At 34.6% G+C, this 14,440-nt stretch overlaps 2 protein-coding genes across 2 annotated transcripts in view; both read left to right on the top strand.

The window, feature by feature from the left end:
- Positions 1–14,440, top strand: part of RyR (Ryanodine receptor) — a 501,624-nt gene that overhangs the window by 276,212 nt on the left and 210,972 nt on the right. The window lies entirely within an intron of this gene.
- LOC147066727 (uncharacterized) lies at positions 150–13,631 on the top strand. Its single transcript, XM_085954834.1, has 9 exons — positions 150–377; positions 540–688; positions 4,867–5,172; positions 6,245–6,597; positions 7,889–8,071; positions 9,363–9,621; positions 11,078–11,259; positions 11,435–11,695; positions 12,984–13,631. The coding sequence occupies exons 2-9, from the start codon at positions 607–609 to the stop codon at positions 13,212–13,214; spliced, it is 1,857 nt and encodes a 618-aa protein (XP_085810960.1). The 5' UTR covers positions 150–377; positions 540–606; the 3' UTR covers positions 13,215–13,631.

Genomic DNA, 14,440 nt, shown 5'->3' with positions numbered 1-14,440 from the left:
CATTTGAGTGACGTTTTTCAATATGGCGTCCTATGATAGTTCGTAGTTCCATTTTTAGCCATTCTTCAGATAAGTTTGTAGGTCTGTACAAAAAGTAGTAAACTGCCTAATCTACGTGTTTTATTTATGTACGTAATCTATGGTATTTTACTCTGTATCGATTAGTAGCGCAAATTTTGTGAAAATTCGTAAACCCATAATCATAGTCCCCTTTTTCGAAAGGCTGTCTTTGTTATTATTTTTTTCCAACCGTATTAATACGACTAAAACTATTAAAATGAGACCAACTCATAAAAAATGGAGACAAGATGCGTGGAACATCACACAACGAATTAATAAGGCATTTTTTTAATACGCGATAAATAAATTGAACGTAGGTAAGGACATTTTCAAAGTCTCTTGTATTAAATTGTTAATAAAATTCAAATTGCTTAACAGTTAGCTCCCAAAGTATATATTATTGCTGAGGGTAATTATTAATACATTTACAATTAATTTATCCATGTGTATATTATTATTATTTACAATGTTTTTTTCAGTGCTTCAATAAAATTTCGATACCTGACTAATGAATAGATCTAATTAATTTACAAATAATATTCAGAGATGTTGTTCACAAATTTCCGAAAACCATTTTTATATTGTATTTCCATCCAATTATGTCATCTACATTACCAAATAGTTGAAGGTATGTACAATTATGTTATCTTATTATTATTACTGCACCTTTTTAATGCTCATCAGTGGTGTAGTGATAGAAAGAATTTTGATTTATTATAATGTTTTAGGTACTTACCCCCTCACATCTTAAAATGCGGTGTTTTAAGATTTTTGGAACAAAGTCAGTCAGAAGTTAGCCATGTGGTCAGTGTATCAATTGAGGGGTATAGAAGCAAAGGCGGCTTTCTACCAAAGTGTTTTGGAGAAAAAGCTGAAAAACTAACTTAAGGGCCCGCTGAAGAGCCCGCCGTTCAAATATAATTCAGTATAAAAAGGACCTCGGCGTCGTAACTACGTCAATTTAAATCGATCTTTTCGCAAAAATCACTAATCATCGGAGATTTTATTTCAAGAAATATTATTATTATTACTGATAATTTCTGCCGCGCGGAGAATTATTATTATTTTATGAACACCTGCGAGATGAAGCCGATCAGAAAACAGGGCTGTCAAAATAATATTAAGCATTCATATTCATCATGGTTTTTAATCAAACCTGTGCAAGTACGTACTGATAACTTGGGTGGATTTTGTAGCAAACATACTATTGATATATATACGGGTATATTATTATTATAACCCAATTCAAATTGAACATAGGTTGATACTCAAATACTATTATAGTATGTTTATGATTTCGAGAAAATAATACGATGGTATAATTAATCCATATCAATTATTTGAAAACATTACATTCGCACTTTGCACAAAATTACAAACACATTCGAAGTTTGCCGCACACGTACAGACCACGTGATATTTGTTTACGCAAAATCGTCGCTTTTCAAAATGGCGAATTTGATTACCAGATTTTACTGCGATGAATCAGCATGTTCTTTTTTGTCTTTTTTTATTCGTAGGTTTGAATTTCCATTTATAAACTCGGAAACGATTTTTACAGAAGAGTTTTGGAATATAATGCAACCAAAACTGGAAAAAAATCTATCATGGGTGTTGACTTCCTGAATTAGCTAACCCCAGGTCCATGCCACTACGTGAACCACAGTGGATATTAAGCCATTTCCACACTGGCAACAAGTTGCTGGCAACCTCATTAAATTTTACGATACTTACCATAATTGCTTAAGAAATTTTACAATAATTATCGTAAAATCTAACGAGGTTGCCAGCAAATTAACTTGTTGCCAGTGTGGACCCGACATTAGATGCACAAAACTTAAATAATATATATTATAAATAAAAATTTAAAATTATAAATATATATTATGATTTATGTCTTCGACAGCCCTGATGAAATAAATGTGAAATATGAGTCGGATCAGTCACAGAGCAAATTTATTAACACAAACAACTTTGACACGACCTTTTTATATTAACTAGTAGACCAGATATTATGGACCACATGTTAAAAAATCATAATTTCAATTCTCAAGGCCAATTCTGTAGAACGTCCTTAAGTTTACTGCAGAACTTTTTGTTTTTTTTTCAATGTAGAAATAAGGTTAAAAAAACTGTATAATAAAAATCAGTAGTTTCGCTCCACTTATTAAGATATTTTAATTATAAAAGTCAATATTCTACATTTTGCTTCCAAATTTAAGTATTGTAATTGCTGGTTTTGCATCTAACAAATTGAAAGTTTGCTGTGTTTGCTGCCAAATTGTACCGAGCGGCCATTTTGTCACGTGACTTTTTTGTATGGAATTATATCGAATACAGAAGAATGCAGCCTTTGCTTCTAATGTGAATTTTTAAAGTGATTTTTGTATGAAAGAATGCAAGGTTTGCGCCTCAAATATTGTTTTGCCACGTGCATAATGAGCAGCTCTATATTTCTGCATTCATAGGTTATTTTGCCAATTTTTCCAAGATTGCTGGCTTTGCTTCTATACCCATCAATTTAACATTGACCCCTTAGGCCCAAAGAAACCTATCTCAATGTTTAGCAATTTTATTTTGAGTTACATGTGGTACTGAACATAAAATAACATAGGTATTACGTTAAGTGACAAAGACAAAAAATTCAACAGATAAAAAGACAGTCCAATAGGCATACTTCTCGAGAAAACACTCTTGTTAATGTTTGTGGAATGTAAATCGACTTGTGTTTGGTGTCTCCTGTAAAATGGAGAAAAATGACATACATTTCTTTGATTCCAAAGGTCCGATATTTTATTTTATTTTTATTATTAATAACCGTGTCCTTGCTTTTTCGTGAAAGGTAGTTGTTAGTAATTTTGAACAATCACAAACACCCAGGCTTTGAGAAAATCACATAAATATATTGTGTCCTCACCGGAATTGAACCCAGAGCTCTCTATTGGAAGGCCACCGCCTTGCACAGTGCACCACGAGAGCCGCCAGGGGTCCAATATTGGTGTGAATGATCAAATTGGGATAAGTGCTTGAAGGAACAAGGTCTATAATTTTCCCCATGATCGCTTTGGAATTGGATTGATTAACCGCTTTTTTCCCATTTTACATTTTCTGCGACCTCACTACACCACTGCACATGATATAATAATATTAACATTAAGCGGGTAACTACTTACATACTATGATCAGTGGGTACCTACATATTACATACTTACTTTGAATGATTATAGTATTGTGTAAGTATGTATCTAACAATCTTCATATTTGAAATTGTTTCTAGGTTATACTTAATATCTATGTACTTTCATAACTTACCTATTGCTTATTGGGTGTAGTACAATGTAATTTAAGATACAGTATAACCCCTATTTTACGTTTTTAAGGGACTAGAAAAAAAAACCTAATTGGAGGGAAAATGTAAAAGGGGGGGTATTGAAAAAAAAACATTTAAATTTTATGTTTCTAAAAAAATAACGTTTTATTAAAAAACAACATTCAATTAAAATTTTTATTGAAAAATCGTTCGAATGTCACGACCCAATCATTGTCAAGCGCGCGTAACTCGCATATTTTGAATAATTCCGACGTAAATCGCGGGAAAGAAAAACGTAAATGCGGGTATTAAATGTACTGAAATACATTGGGACTGAAAAAAATACACGCAATTGCCGGGAAAATGTGAATTCCGGGCACGTGAAAACGAGGTTATACTGTAATTTATTCTTTCTACAGTGTCTTCTGATACTAATTTTCAAGTCTTTTATTAAAATGTCTTAAAAAGATAAACATAATAGATAATTTTATGTATGCCCATTTAAGTAGATACAAGATCAAAATAAACGTAATTTGTCATATTTGTATATTCTTGTCTAGATTTATAATGGAATTATCTCCAGGATCATGGATTTTTGCTGTTATATTTTCAGCTACAGCCTTCTATAGATTTTCTAAATATCTAATATCAGAAGGCAGCATTTCAGATTGTTGTAAACATACTATATAGATACCCATGATATGGATATTTAAACATGTTGATGAAAGTGAAACTGAAATAATTAGGTAGTAAGGCTAACAATAATTATATTACTTGCAAATTACTTGTGGCAAGAGCATACTTTAGTGTTCTGAGATTTATTTTCCAAGGCTTGCACTATTATAAAAATAGCTTGAATTTAATAAAAAATAAGTCTTTGTACAATGTACCATTATAATTTATAATATTTATGAACACTTATAAAAAATCGTGAATAATGGTAAGCATTTCCATCAAAACAGGCCGATATATTGTTTATGCCGACACATAAAATATTATCTTTTATATGGCTGCCAAATTGACCACGCTAAAAATATTCTAAAATCGCCATCAGTCATTGTGTTGTAATAACAAATGTTCATATGAATCTATCTTGGTATAGTGCGACTTCTATATTGTGGCTGATAAATCTGAGCGCTATATTTAGTGTAAAAGGCTGCAGGGACATCTCTTCTGACTGTTAGACTTCAGTATGTAAGCATACTTAAGAAAAAGTCAGTCGGATAAAACCATGGATAGCATCCATACAGCCTCAAGTAAAGGAGTACACATAAAGAAGAGACATATAAATATACAAGAGATGTACATGAATGAGCAGATGTGATTTTTAGTTCCCCAGTCGGCCGTGATGATATGTCAGTTACGATTTAGAAATCAAACTATATGTATATTGATCATTTATTCTTTTAAGCCTTTCCAGCTTAAAGTAAATCTTCATTCTAGTGAAAATGTACACTGTCTCTTCTAATAAATGTAATGGTATAATAAAATTTCAGCATTTCTCACAAACAAGTCGACACATTCAATAGGAGAAACAGAGTTACCGCATTCTCTCATAAGCATCTTGACAGCGAAAACTAAAAAGTCTCACCGCAGGCCATTGCCAGCGCCACCGCAAAATTTGTACCCACCCGAGGAAGAGTCCCCTCCACCCGGAGATGACTATTTTGCTTCATATGACACAGACTATGTAAATCCGCCCGCTGGCAACTTCAGTTCGCTCATATACGATGGGGGGAATAGTGAACCGGCTCTATTTCCAAATCCTGAGATGATGGTGTATGACTCGGAAAGAAATAACAGTAAGTATAATGAAATGGATGTGGCATGGATTAAATACGCTCCCAATGTGGACCACACGCACAGGTTCACATCTTTAGCTCCTTATTGCTATGTCTACACTTGTGCATTTTACGTTGGCTAGATGCGTGCGCTGAGAAGCTTGCTTCAAATCAGTTAAAGGATGCTGTTATCAGTGATGTGTATGTTAGCGCACGTGCTACCACCACCAGAATACATGTCATGCGACTTTGTATTTTTTCATCAACTTAGATGAAATATGGTATTGGTTTTTTGAAAGAAATATTTTTTTTCGCCTTCGACTCCTTCATTACCAATAGCATGTAGATGTTTGTTCTAGACATTTGTAAAGTTCTTAAAAATAATGTTTTCATTTAATTTAAATTCCTTTATTATACCAAAATTCCCCATTTTTTAAATAATCCCTCATTCATATTGATCACCAGTATTTTTCATCTCTTTTACTCAATTTTTTCACCACCTTATACACCATCAGTTACATCTGTTGCGATTTTATGTCTACAGCTATTATACTATTACGTATACAGCCAAGTCTAAACTATTTGACGCACAGGTATAAACAGTAAAGTTGAAGGCATGCGTCCAACACGTTCAATCATGCCAAGATCTGCACCAAGACATGCACTTAATTTTACACATACTGAAAAACAACATGTGATTTTTTCACTAGACTCGAGATTCGAACCTGGGACTCACGACATTACAGACCGACAGGTTATCTGCCCGGCCATTGCGGGCATGAACTCAACTACTCTGTGTTTAAAAATGGAATTGAGAAAGCGAAGGTGATAATGAAAATGCACTAGTGTAGACATAGCTATCACCATGTTGTGGATTCAATTTCTGCAGGTGGTTCAAATTCACAATCAACATAATATTGTATGCGTTCTAGAGCATGGACCCTATGGGTTGAGAGAATGATTTACTATTAATATTTATAAAACATCTGCTAGGATATCTCAGTTCGATATGTTTCATTTTGGAGTAAGAAATGATGATGAAGTAGTGATAACACCTCAATAATACCTCAATTTGATTAATACTTAATTTCAGGAGTCGATGATGTCATCCAAGGACCTCAGACAGTAGATGTGCTTCCGGATGTCGAGCTACCGGATGAATGGCTTCCCGTGGCCGATCTAAATGACCGTGGCGCTATCGACAGTGTGAATTATGTGTACTACGGGTCGAATGGGGCACCCAGTGGGATACAGGGAGGCGGGGCTTCCAGAAAGTATACATCAGCCGTTCTGGTTGGAGTCGGTTTCGGGGCCATGATAGTAGTTTTCACATTATTCCTCTTGCTCTACCAGAAGAAATTCAGGTCGAGCAAAATGTTTCCCATTGAAATGAATTTGTTGACGTGCTTCCTTGTGACAAATTTGACGCTGTTGGTCGGATTAGAGGTTAGTCATTTTGTTTATCTTTCCATTCGGAGAAGTTCTTCTTCTTATTCTAAGCCATGACTACTTTATTATCAAAATTTTCAGTGTACATATTGTTTTATTGTCTCTTGCCCTTGGGTGATGTGTACATAGCTCACCTTCTTTTAACTCCTCCTTCAGCTGATGTGGAGTAGTGATGCACTAGTCATCTTTAGAATTTTATATGCCACATGATTATTTTGTGAAAGTATTTCAGGACATTCTTCTTAAGGCCATGCATTAGTTGAGGCACGGTCTAAAAATATCGTTGCTAGGCGATGCGCGGATTGCGGGTCGCGGGTGCAAATGACGCCTGTCAAACGAAATATTATTTGTCATATAAATCCAACATACGTCCATTTTATGTTCTGTTTATTGTTCTATTAGTAACAATAATAATATATTCATTGACATGTTTTCTTTTTAAAGTAAATGGGTAACGTTTTTAGTCATCTTTACACGATTCGAATGCGAATTCGAATTTACACATTCTCTCACTGAATGCGAGCGAGTCCAAAATTTCGTCGCACCTACAGTTGAAAATTATTTGGCGTTTCACTGATGCGTCACCTTAAAGATGTCCATTTTTCTCTCATTCTTGCTGATGTCCACAATTCTTATTTTATGTATATTATCCAAAGAGATTGATGTTATCGATGATTCTTTATGTTTTATTCAAGAGGCCCGTGGTCTTCAGAAGCTTATGGAGACCAAAAAGCCACTTACAATAGAATACTTAAGGCTATAACTCAGCTGAGGCATGGTCTAAAAAGATCGTAACTATGCGACACGCGGTTTATGCTAATGACACGTGTTGAACGGAACATAATTTGTCATAAAAATTCAACATGCGTCCTTTAGTGTTATGTTTATTGTTTTATTAGTAATAATAATGTATTCATTGACATGTTTGCTTTTTCGAGTACAGGCATAACGTTTTTTAGTCATCTTTACACAATTAAGAATATATTCTTTTCATCACAAAAAAAAATCGACGTGTTCCCACCTCGAATGCCGCTCGGCGATTGGCGACGATGCGAATTTTCGTCCCATCTATCATTGTTGAAAATTATTTGCCGTTTCACTTATGTATGCTCTTAAGTAAAATAATATGGTCTGTAATTTGAATATCAACGCAGATAATTAAACTGACTTTTAGGACAAATTATGTGTTATACAGATCATATAATTATACTTATAAATACCTATTTATGTTTCAGCACTGATTATTCATAATATTTTATTGTATGTAAATATTTACTTTATGTTTTAGGACACGAGATACGAGTTGAAATGTGAAATAATAGCTCTCCTGCTGCACTACATGCACTTGGTGTGTGCATCATGGATATTTGTGTATTGCTATGTTATATCTGACAACATAACGAAAGGCTGCATACCGAACCTGAGGTACAACTATCTATTTGCTTACGGAGTCCCGGCAGTTTTAGTATTGGTATGTATATTAACATTGAACGTTATCATAACATTGAACTATTGATATTTCTTCTGTTAATCAATCTTTTGTGTTTTGGTTCTGTTGTCTAATAATTTCTTAAGCTAACTATGTAATGCTGTAGGTTTGATCTTTCTCTTTCTCTTTCTTCTTCTTCATCTGTGTCCACTCATATGGACATTAAGCGGTGCCGTCAGTATCCCGGCCGACTTGCAGAAAAGGCATGCCGGAGTGAAACCGAAATATCTGTGGCAAATGGCCGAGACAGTTACAATTTCGTATCATTACCGCACATGATGACTAGAGGTTGCATGGTTTGTTAATAATAAATGGTATTGTTTCTTTTATTACTACATAAATTGATCATTTCAAGCACGAAACACGTTCGACTTGTACCAGAACCAAAGCGTTGACATTATAATACAAATAATATCTGTGGATGGCGTGAATATGTTGATAAGTCTAAAAACATGAATTCTCAGTATTATATTTGTATGTTTGGGTATCTGTGGTAAATCGGGAATATTTTTAAATTTTAGTTTGTTGAGATTTTACAAACATTTTAATAAGATTTAAAAACATAATATAATCTGATTTACCACAGAAAGCCAAGCGTACATATAGCTGCCCTGAGAATTTATAGTTTTAGACTTATCAACATATTCATGCGATACACGGATATAAACTATGTGTAAAAGAATGGACTGCGTCAATTATTGTATTTAAATATGCAGCTAAATACACTGAACCAGATTTAGATGAACAATCACAAAACATTGCATATAACCATGCGTACCTACATAATAAAATGTCAAAACAGGCCTCCGATGATGACAGCTATAAAAAGGGTTTATGACTGCCGTCTATCAATGCACCTAAATGCAGAATATAAATTTCTATGGCCACCAATTCAACTATATTTCAAACATTGAGAAATCATTACCAATTATTGATTTAATAGAGTACATTAGGCTAGTATTATAGTCCAATCTCTTGGGCAGCGCTCGAAATGGAAAAGTTTACGAACCGGAGCGCTCGACAAATTTTCTGAAGATATTTACATAGTCATCAAATCGTATGTGTATTTTATGAAAATAAGTGTGTCAGATTTTCTATTCTATAGCCTATCTAGCTCAGACGGTCAACATTTTTTTTCCACGAGACGGAGTGATAATTTTACAAATTTCCGGAACGGCGCTCCGGTGCGTTCCGTTCCATTTCGAGCCCTGCTCTTGGGTTGAATAGATGCAAACATGTGTATGGACCTCATTGTTATATTTTTTTATTTCAGTTCTTTTATGCAATATCGATAGAAAGTTATGAAACAAAATACTACTGCTGGATGTCATTAGAAAAAGGCATGCTTCTTGGATTTATGGTGCCCGGAACAGTATTAATTTTGGCCAACACTCTCTTTGCAATTTTCGGATTGAAAGGTATCTCGCAGAAACAGCAAGAGACAATCGCCAACACTATACAGACGTATATCACACAGGCTGTTGCATTTGACAATCAAGAGAATAAAGTTAAAGTTTCTCATCCAGGAAACGGTGAGATAAATTTTTGTTTATAGGTACATCATTGAGTTCGGATTATTTCATCCAATGTAAATGTTTCCTTCTCAATCGAAGCTTGTTAAAGATATTCCGCTGAAGGTTGGCAGTAATGCAACAGTGACAGTGACGTCCCTAGACAAAATGTTGCCCTTGGACAGCGCCAAAATGCCACCACATTTTTTATACAGTATTTATTATTTATTTGTGCATGTCTCGTTTCTGGTCATCAAAGACGTCGAAGGGCAACGGAAGACAGAAACTAGACATCGCGGACCCAACAAAAAAACTTCCAGTCCTGTTAAACCTTTTAAGTTGATTAATACATTTTATTTCCAACCAGTGAACTGAATTTTTGATGAAAAGATATTTTCGTTATTACAAGGTTTAAGTAGCTATTTGTATATTGGTATATGATTCTCCTCGATTTGCCGCCCTTTGAGTAACTGCCGCCCTCAAGCGACGCTCAATCTGCCTACCCCCACGGGACGTCACTGAACAGTGATGTCAATCATTTAGTTCCTCTAACTGTGATTAACATCTTTTGTTCGACAGAACCCCAGAAATATTTCAAAATATACCTGTAAAAGACAGTTCATAAGCAGTGACACACCTAGGCTAGTTAGTTTAGTGTTAGTAATTAAAAGAGCATTTATCGCCTACACTAGTCATTTTAAAATATCCATTGTCCAAAAATTTCTATCTCAAATAAAACTCATGGTAGGTACATAGAGTCGAACTTGGTTATTACGATCACGGAAATAGCGAGATCTCGGATGTAATAAGGAAACATTCGTTGACATTTTAGTTTAAACTGTTAATGCGTCGATCGTTTAAAAACAACATTTTCGATCCTAAGCAATAAAATCCGACCGGGAAGTTAAATAGACCGATGCCGCCGGGATCGGATTACGTTTTTGACACTAGTTAAGTGTCTAAGTACCTACCTAATTGGTGTTTTCGCCGAAAACATTGCAACAGTATCCACGCATATGGTTGATATTACATGTAAAAAATTCAAGCTTTGTGAAGTCAGTAGGTACCTACCAGCGCCGGCGGCTCAGCACTTTATTACAATAAACAACTTCTTTTGTAGTTTATGAATGCCATGCTTGTTTCGAGGATTTTTACGATGGTTTTCCAATTTTTTATGTTCTATGCTTAAATAGAACATGGCGCGAAAAATGTTATATAACGAGTAATGCTTATAACAAGCAAATTCAGTCGATCCCATCTTCCTCATAATAATCAAGTTTGACTGTACTTCAAAAATAAAATTTGGTCACTATTGCCGACGGTGTTTAAGGCGATAGTGTCTGTAAATCATAAACACATAAGCCTTGCCGACTTCGGAAAGAAATTGGACTTTAATTATTAAGCGTTACCACTATACCAATCTGTATGCTGCTACTATGATCAGCATCACATTGTCTCCTTTATTATTTTTCAACAGGTGAAAAATACATCAGCACTAATTCATTGGTGAGTGTTGATTCTTCACGCAAAGGTGAAGTTGGCTATTCAGAAGTGCCAGAGGTAGACGTGGACAGATGTGCTAAGTACAAATCCGCAGAGTTTGATGAGCATTTAAGCGTTGAAGGCACTTCGTGGGTGCGCACGTCTACAAGTGGACAGGTAAACGAGCTTATTTATGCATCTTTTAAATTATCTACTTGGGCATTTTATCGATTTATTAGTCTTATATAATTGTGCAGAAGTGAGTAAAATTAACTTGATGTGTGAAACTTACACCAAAATTTCAGGATAATTAAAGTGTATTTTTTTATTGTCTTATCCACCCATTTTTCAGGTAATAGACAATGTGGAGCATAGAGATGTAGATTTATCAAAAAACGAAGCATTCAAAATAGATCTAAGTGCTCTATCTATAGACAATCTTTCGTGGAAAACCACAGAGCCTGAGGATATGGCTGACATGCGAAAATGCCTCAACTTTGCTCTCATCATGCAGCCGTTATTTTGCGTTTTCTGGTTTATGGAGGTGGTAGCCTTGGAAAATTCTGATCAACTGTTACCGCCATTTATTTTTGGATTTCTCTGGTTGAATATGGTAAGTAATAGTAAATACCTACCCAATCTAACACTAATTTCATTTGATGATCATTTTAGGGATGTTATTACATAATATCCACTGTTGTTACTGATTCGACATTTCAAATAAGTTACAGGATTCATTCTCAAGAGTGAATAATTCATTCTATTTTGAGAATGAATCACATATTAGGTTTGTAATGTCATGTTTGGAACACTCGCAAACAAGGTAGTCTGAAGATAAATATCAATTTATTGTGATTTAAATTCTTGAAGATTATTGTAGATGGTCAAAAAAAAAAACATATTAACTAAAATTTGTGTTTGTTATTTCTTATAAGTCAGTAGTACACAACCTGCGGCTCACAATGCCTTCTGTTGTGCCAATCACCACCAACTAAATGTGAAAAAATTTCATAGCATATTGTATTAATGTTTTCAGTGAAGCATATGCATTCATTCATTAATTATAACTTTGAAAGTTTATTGTGTTGCAACAAATGTCAATGATATCTATCTATCTACTATACTACTTAAACTGCCACAATTCTATTTTCTAAATAAATGGATAAAAATGTAATGTAGAGTTAGGTATATTGTCCTCGCTATAGCTAGTTGTGCAGTGCATATAGCCATCAACGTGCATCAAACTGTGAGTTTAACAAATAAATAGTATTTTTCGCTCCTCATCCGTTTCGAAGATGACATACATTCAAAGACACAGCAAGCGTGAGTAGAATTGACAAGTTGATAAACAAACACGGTGCGCTCTCATGATTGGTCTAATAATTTTGAAGGATATTGTGTACCCATTCGCTTGAAATGCCTGCAGTCCCGGCAACCTCGCACATATCCACTCGGTGGTCTTCGATTACAAGACCATGTATTTTTTATGATTTCCTTTATGGTAACCTCAACGACTATCCAAAAATGAACAGTCTTCAACGCTGGTGAAAAGTCCCTGTGAACTTCATTCAACTCAGCATTGAACTACATGACCGATAAAAACGTTACATGATGACATGGAACCAGTTTTTTTTCCATTGCTACCGCAAATAAATGTGAAAATGCACGATTTAGATGTCTGTCAAACGTTAACTACGTGTCAGGTCTAACGAAATTTTTAAAGAAGTCGTTTACAAGTACGATACTTGCCAATGGTGATTTTATTTTATGAATTGTGGAGCCATCTCATATAAATTTAACAATTTTTTTAAACTATTCTAGTACCCACTGCGAGTGTGGATAGTATTGATATTGTATTAGAGTTGGAGGGATTGGTAGTAATATTTTGTTTTGATTTCTAGCACATGTTCATATTTGCCCGTATATCTTTTGTACTGCCATACATCCCTTACGAAGAATGGTGCGAGAATGTCGATGAGGTGGGGCGACCCATAGTCGACGAATCCGGTCTGAGAACGCGGTGTGCAAACACCACAGACACGATCCCGTTGCTTCTTACTAAAGGAGAGACGCCGCAGGGTACGAGAGATGTCGTGAGGCCGCCCGATTCCATCAGTACTATAAGTAATTAAATTGAAATGCAGTATTGCCACTAGTGATATTAAAATACTTTTAAATTTTGAGAAATGGAACTTCCATAGTCAGATTAATAGAATTATGTCTAATATGGGATGATGAATGTACCGGTTTAAATTGGTTAATAAGATTTCCAGGAAGTGTGAAGAAGAAGGACTTACAAACCTCATACCTCATACCTGAGTGAACGCCAATGTTAAATAAATGCCTGTCAATTATTCTTGAACCTTACCACTCCCTGTTTATAATAAATAAAATGAATTAACTACCTACCTACTTATTAAAAAAATGTTAATAGTCATAAAAATTAACTTTTTGCAGGAATGCTAGCTAGCTTTAAAGAGAGCATGGTGAAAACTTGGTAAGGAGACTTAATAATTGAATTCTTTAACATTTAAATAAATTAGCCGCACAAAAGATTGTTTAATTATAGCAATTTTAATACTACACCTAAATATTGTCAAAAATGTTTTGTGTCCACTGATAGTAATATTATTATGAATTAATCAATCAACAAATAATTTATAAGAGTTATAATTATAGGTCTTATTTTTTATCAATGTTCACAATTTCGAAGTTCATAACTATTAGCCGGCTCTCACATCAAAAACTCGTCTCACCTAAAACGTGTTGAATACGTCGATGTGACTTCATCGTTATTCCCAAAACACACGTTGCCAAATGGAACTCCGCAGATTAGTTGAATGCGACTGTTTTGTTTGAAAAAAACATCTGCTGTTGCAATCGACAAGTTGCATCCGTCTTGGGCTCCGAGTCGAAGAGTCAAAGTCACATATAAACACCTACGAATTGGTCATTCCTAAGCAACACTGGATCTCAGTCCTCGGAAGGTTTGTTTTATGGCTTTGCGGTACACGAGACAAGTTTTGATGTGAGAGCTGGCTTACCTATATACTTACTTACTACAAAAATGAAATAACTAGAGAATCACAATATAACATAACATTATATAAATAAAATACCAAATATAATGGAAATACAAATTCCGTTGACGGCATGAATATATTGATAAGTCGAAAAGCATCAATTCTCAGCGCAGCTGTTATGTAGTGTTTGTAAATTCTCAACAAACTGAGATTAAAAAAACATTCCTGATTTACCGCAGAAAACCAACTTTACAAATAGCTGCCTTGAGAAATGATGCTTTTCGATTAACCAAATTAATACTGCTAATGTTTTTTTTTTAATCCTGTAATTAATA

This window comes from Rhyacophila brunnea, unplaced genomic scaffold (assembly GCF_057557595.1).
Source record: "Rhyacophila brunnea isolate RB1 unplaced genomic scaffold, BYU_Rbru_1.0 scaffold_4, whole genome shotgun sequence".
NCBI classification, from domain to species: Eukaryota; Metazoa; Arthropoda; class Insecta; order Trichoptera; family Rhyacophilidae; genus Rhyacophila; species Rhyacophila brunnea.
The sequence above is the reverse complement of the archived record's forward strand: the minus strand, read 5'-3'. Positions and strand labels throughout refer to the sequence as shown.

Coding starts and splice junctions, on each gene's coding strand:
- LOC147066727 (XM_085954834.1), top strand. CDS start 607: ATGTTGTTCACAAATTTCCGAAAACCATTTTTATATTGTATTTCCATC. Junction 689..4,866: donor ACATTACCAAATAGTTGAAG/GTATGTACAATT, acceptor ATAAAATTTCAG/CATTTCTCACAAACAAGTCG. Junction 6,598..7,888: donor CGCTGTTGGTCGGATTAGAG/GTTAGTCATTTT, acceptor TTTATGTTTTAG/GACACGAGATACGAGTTGAA.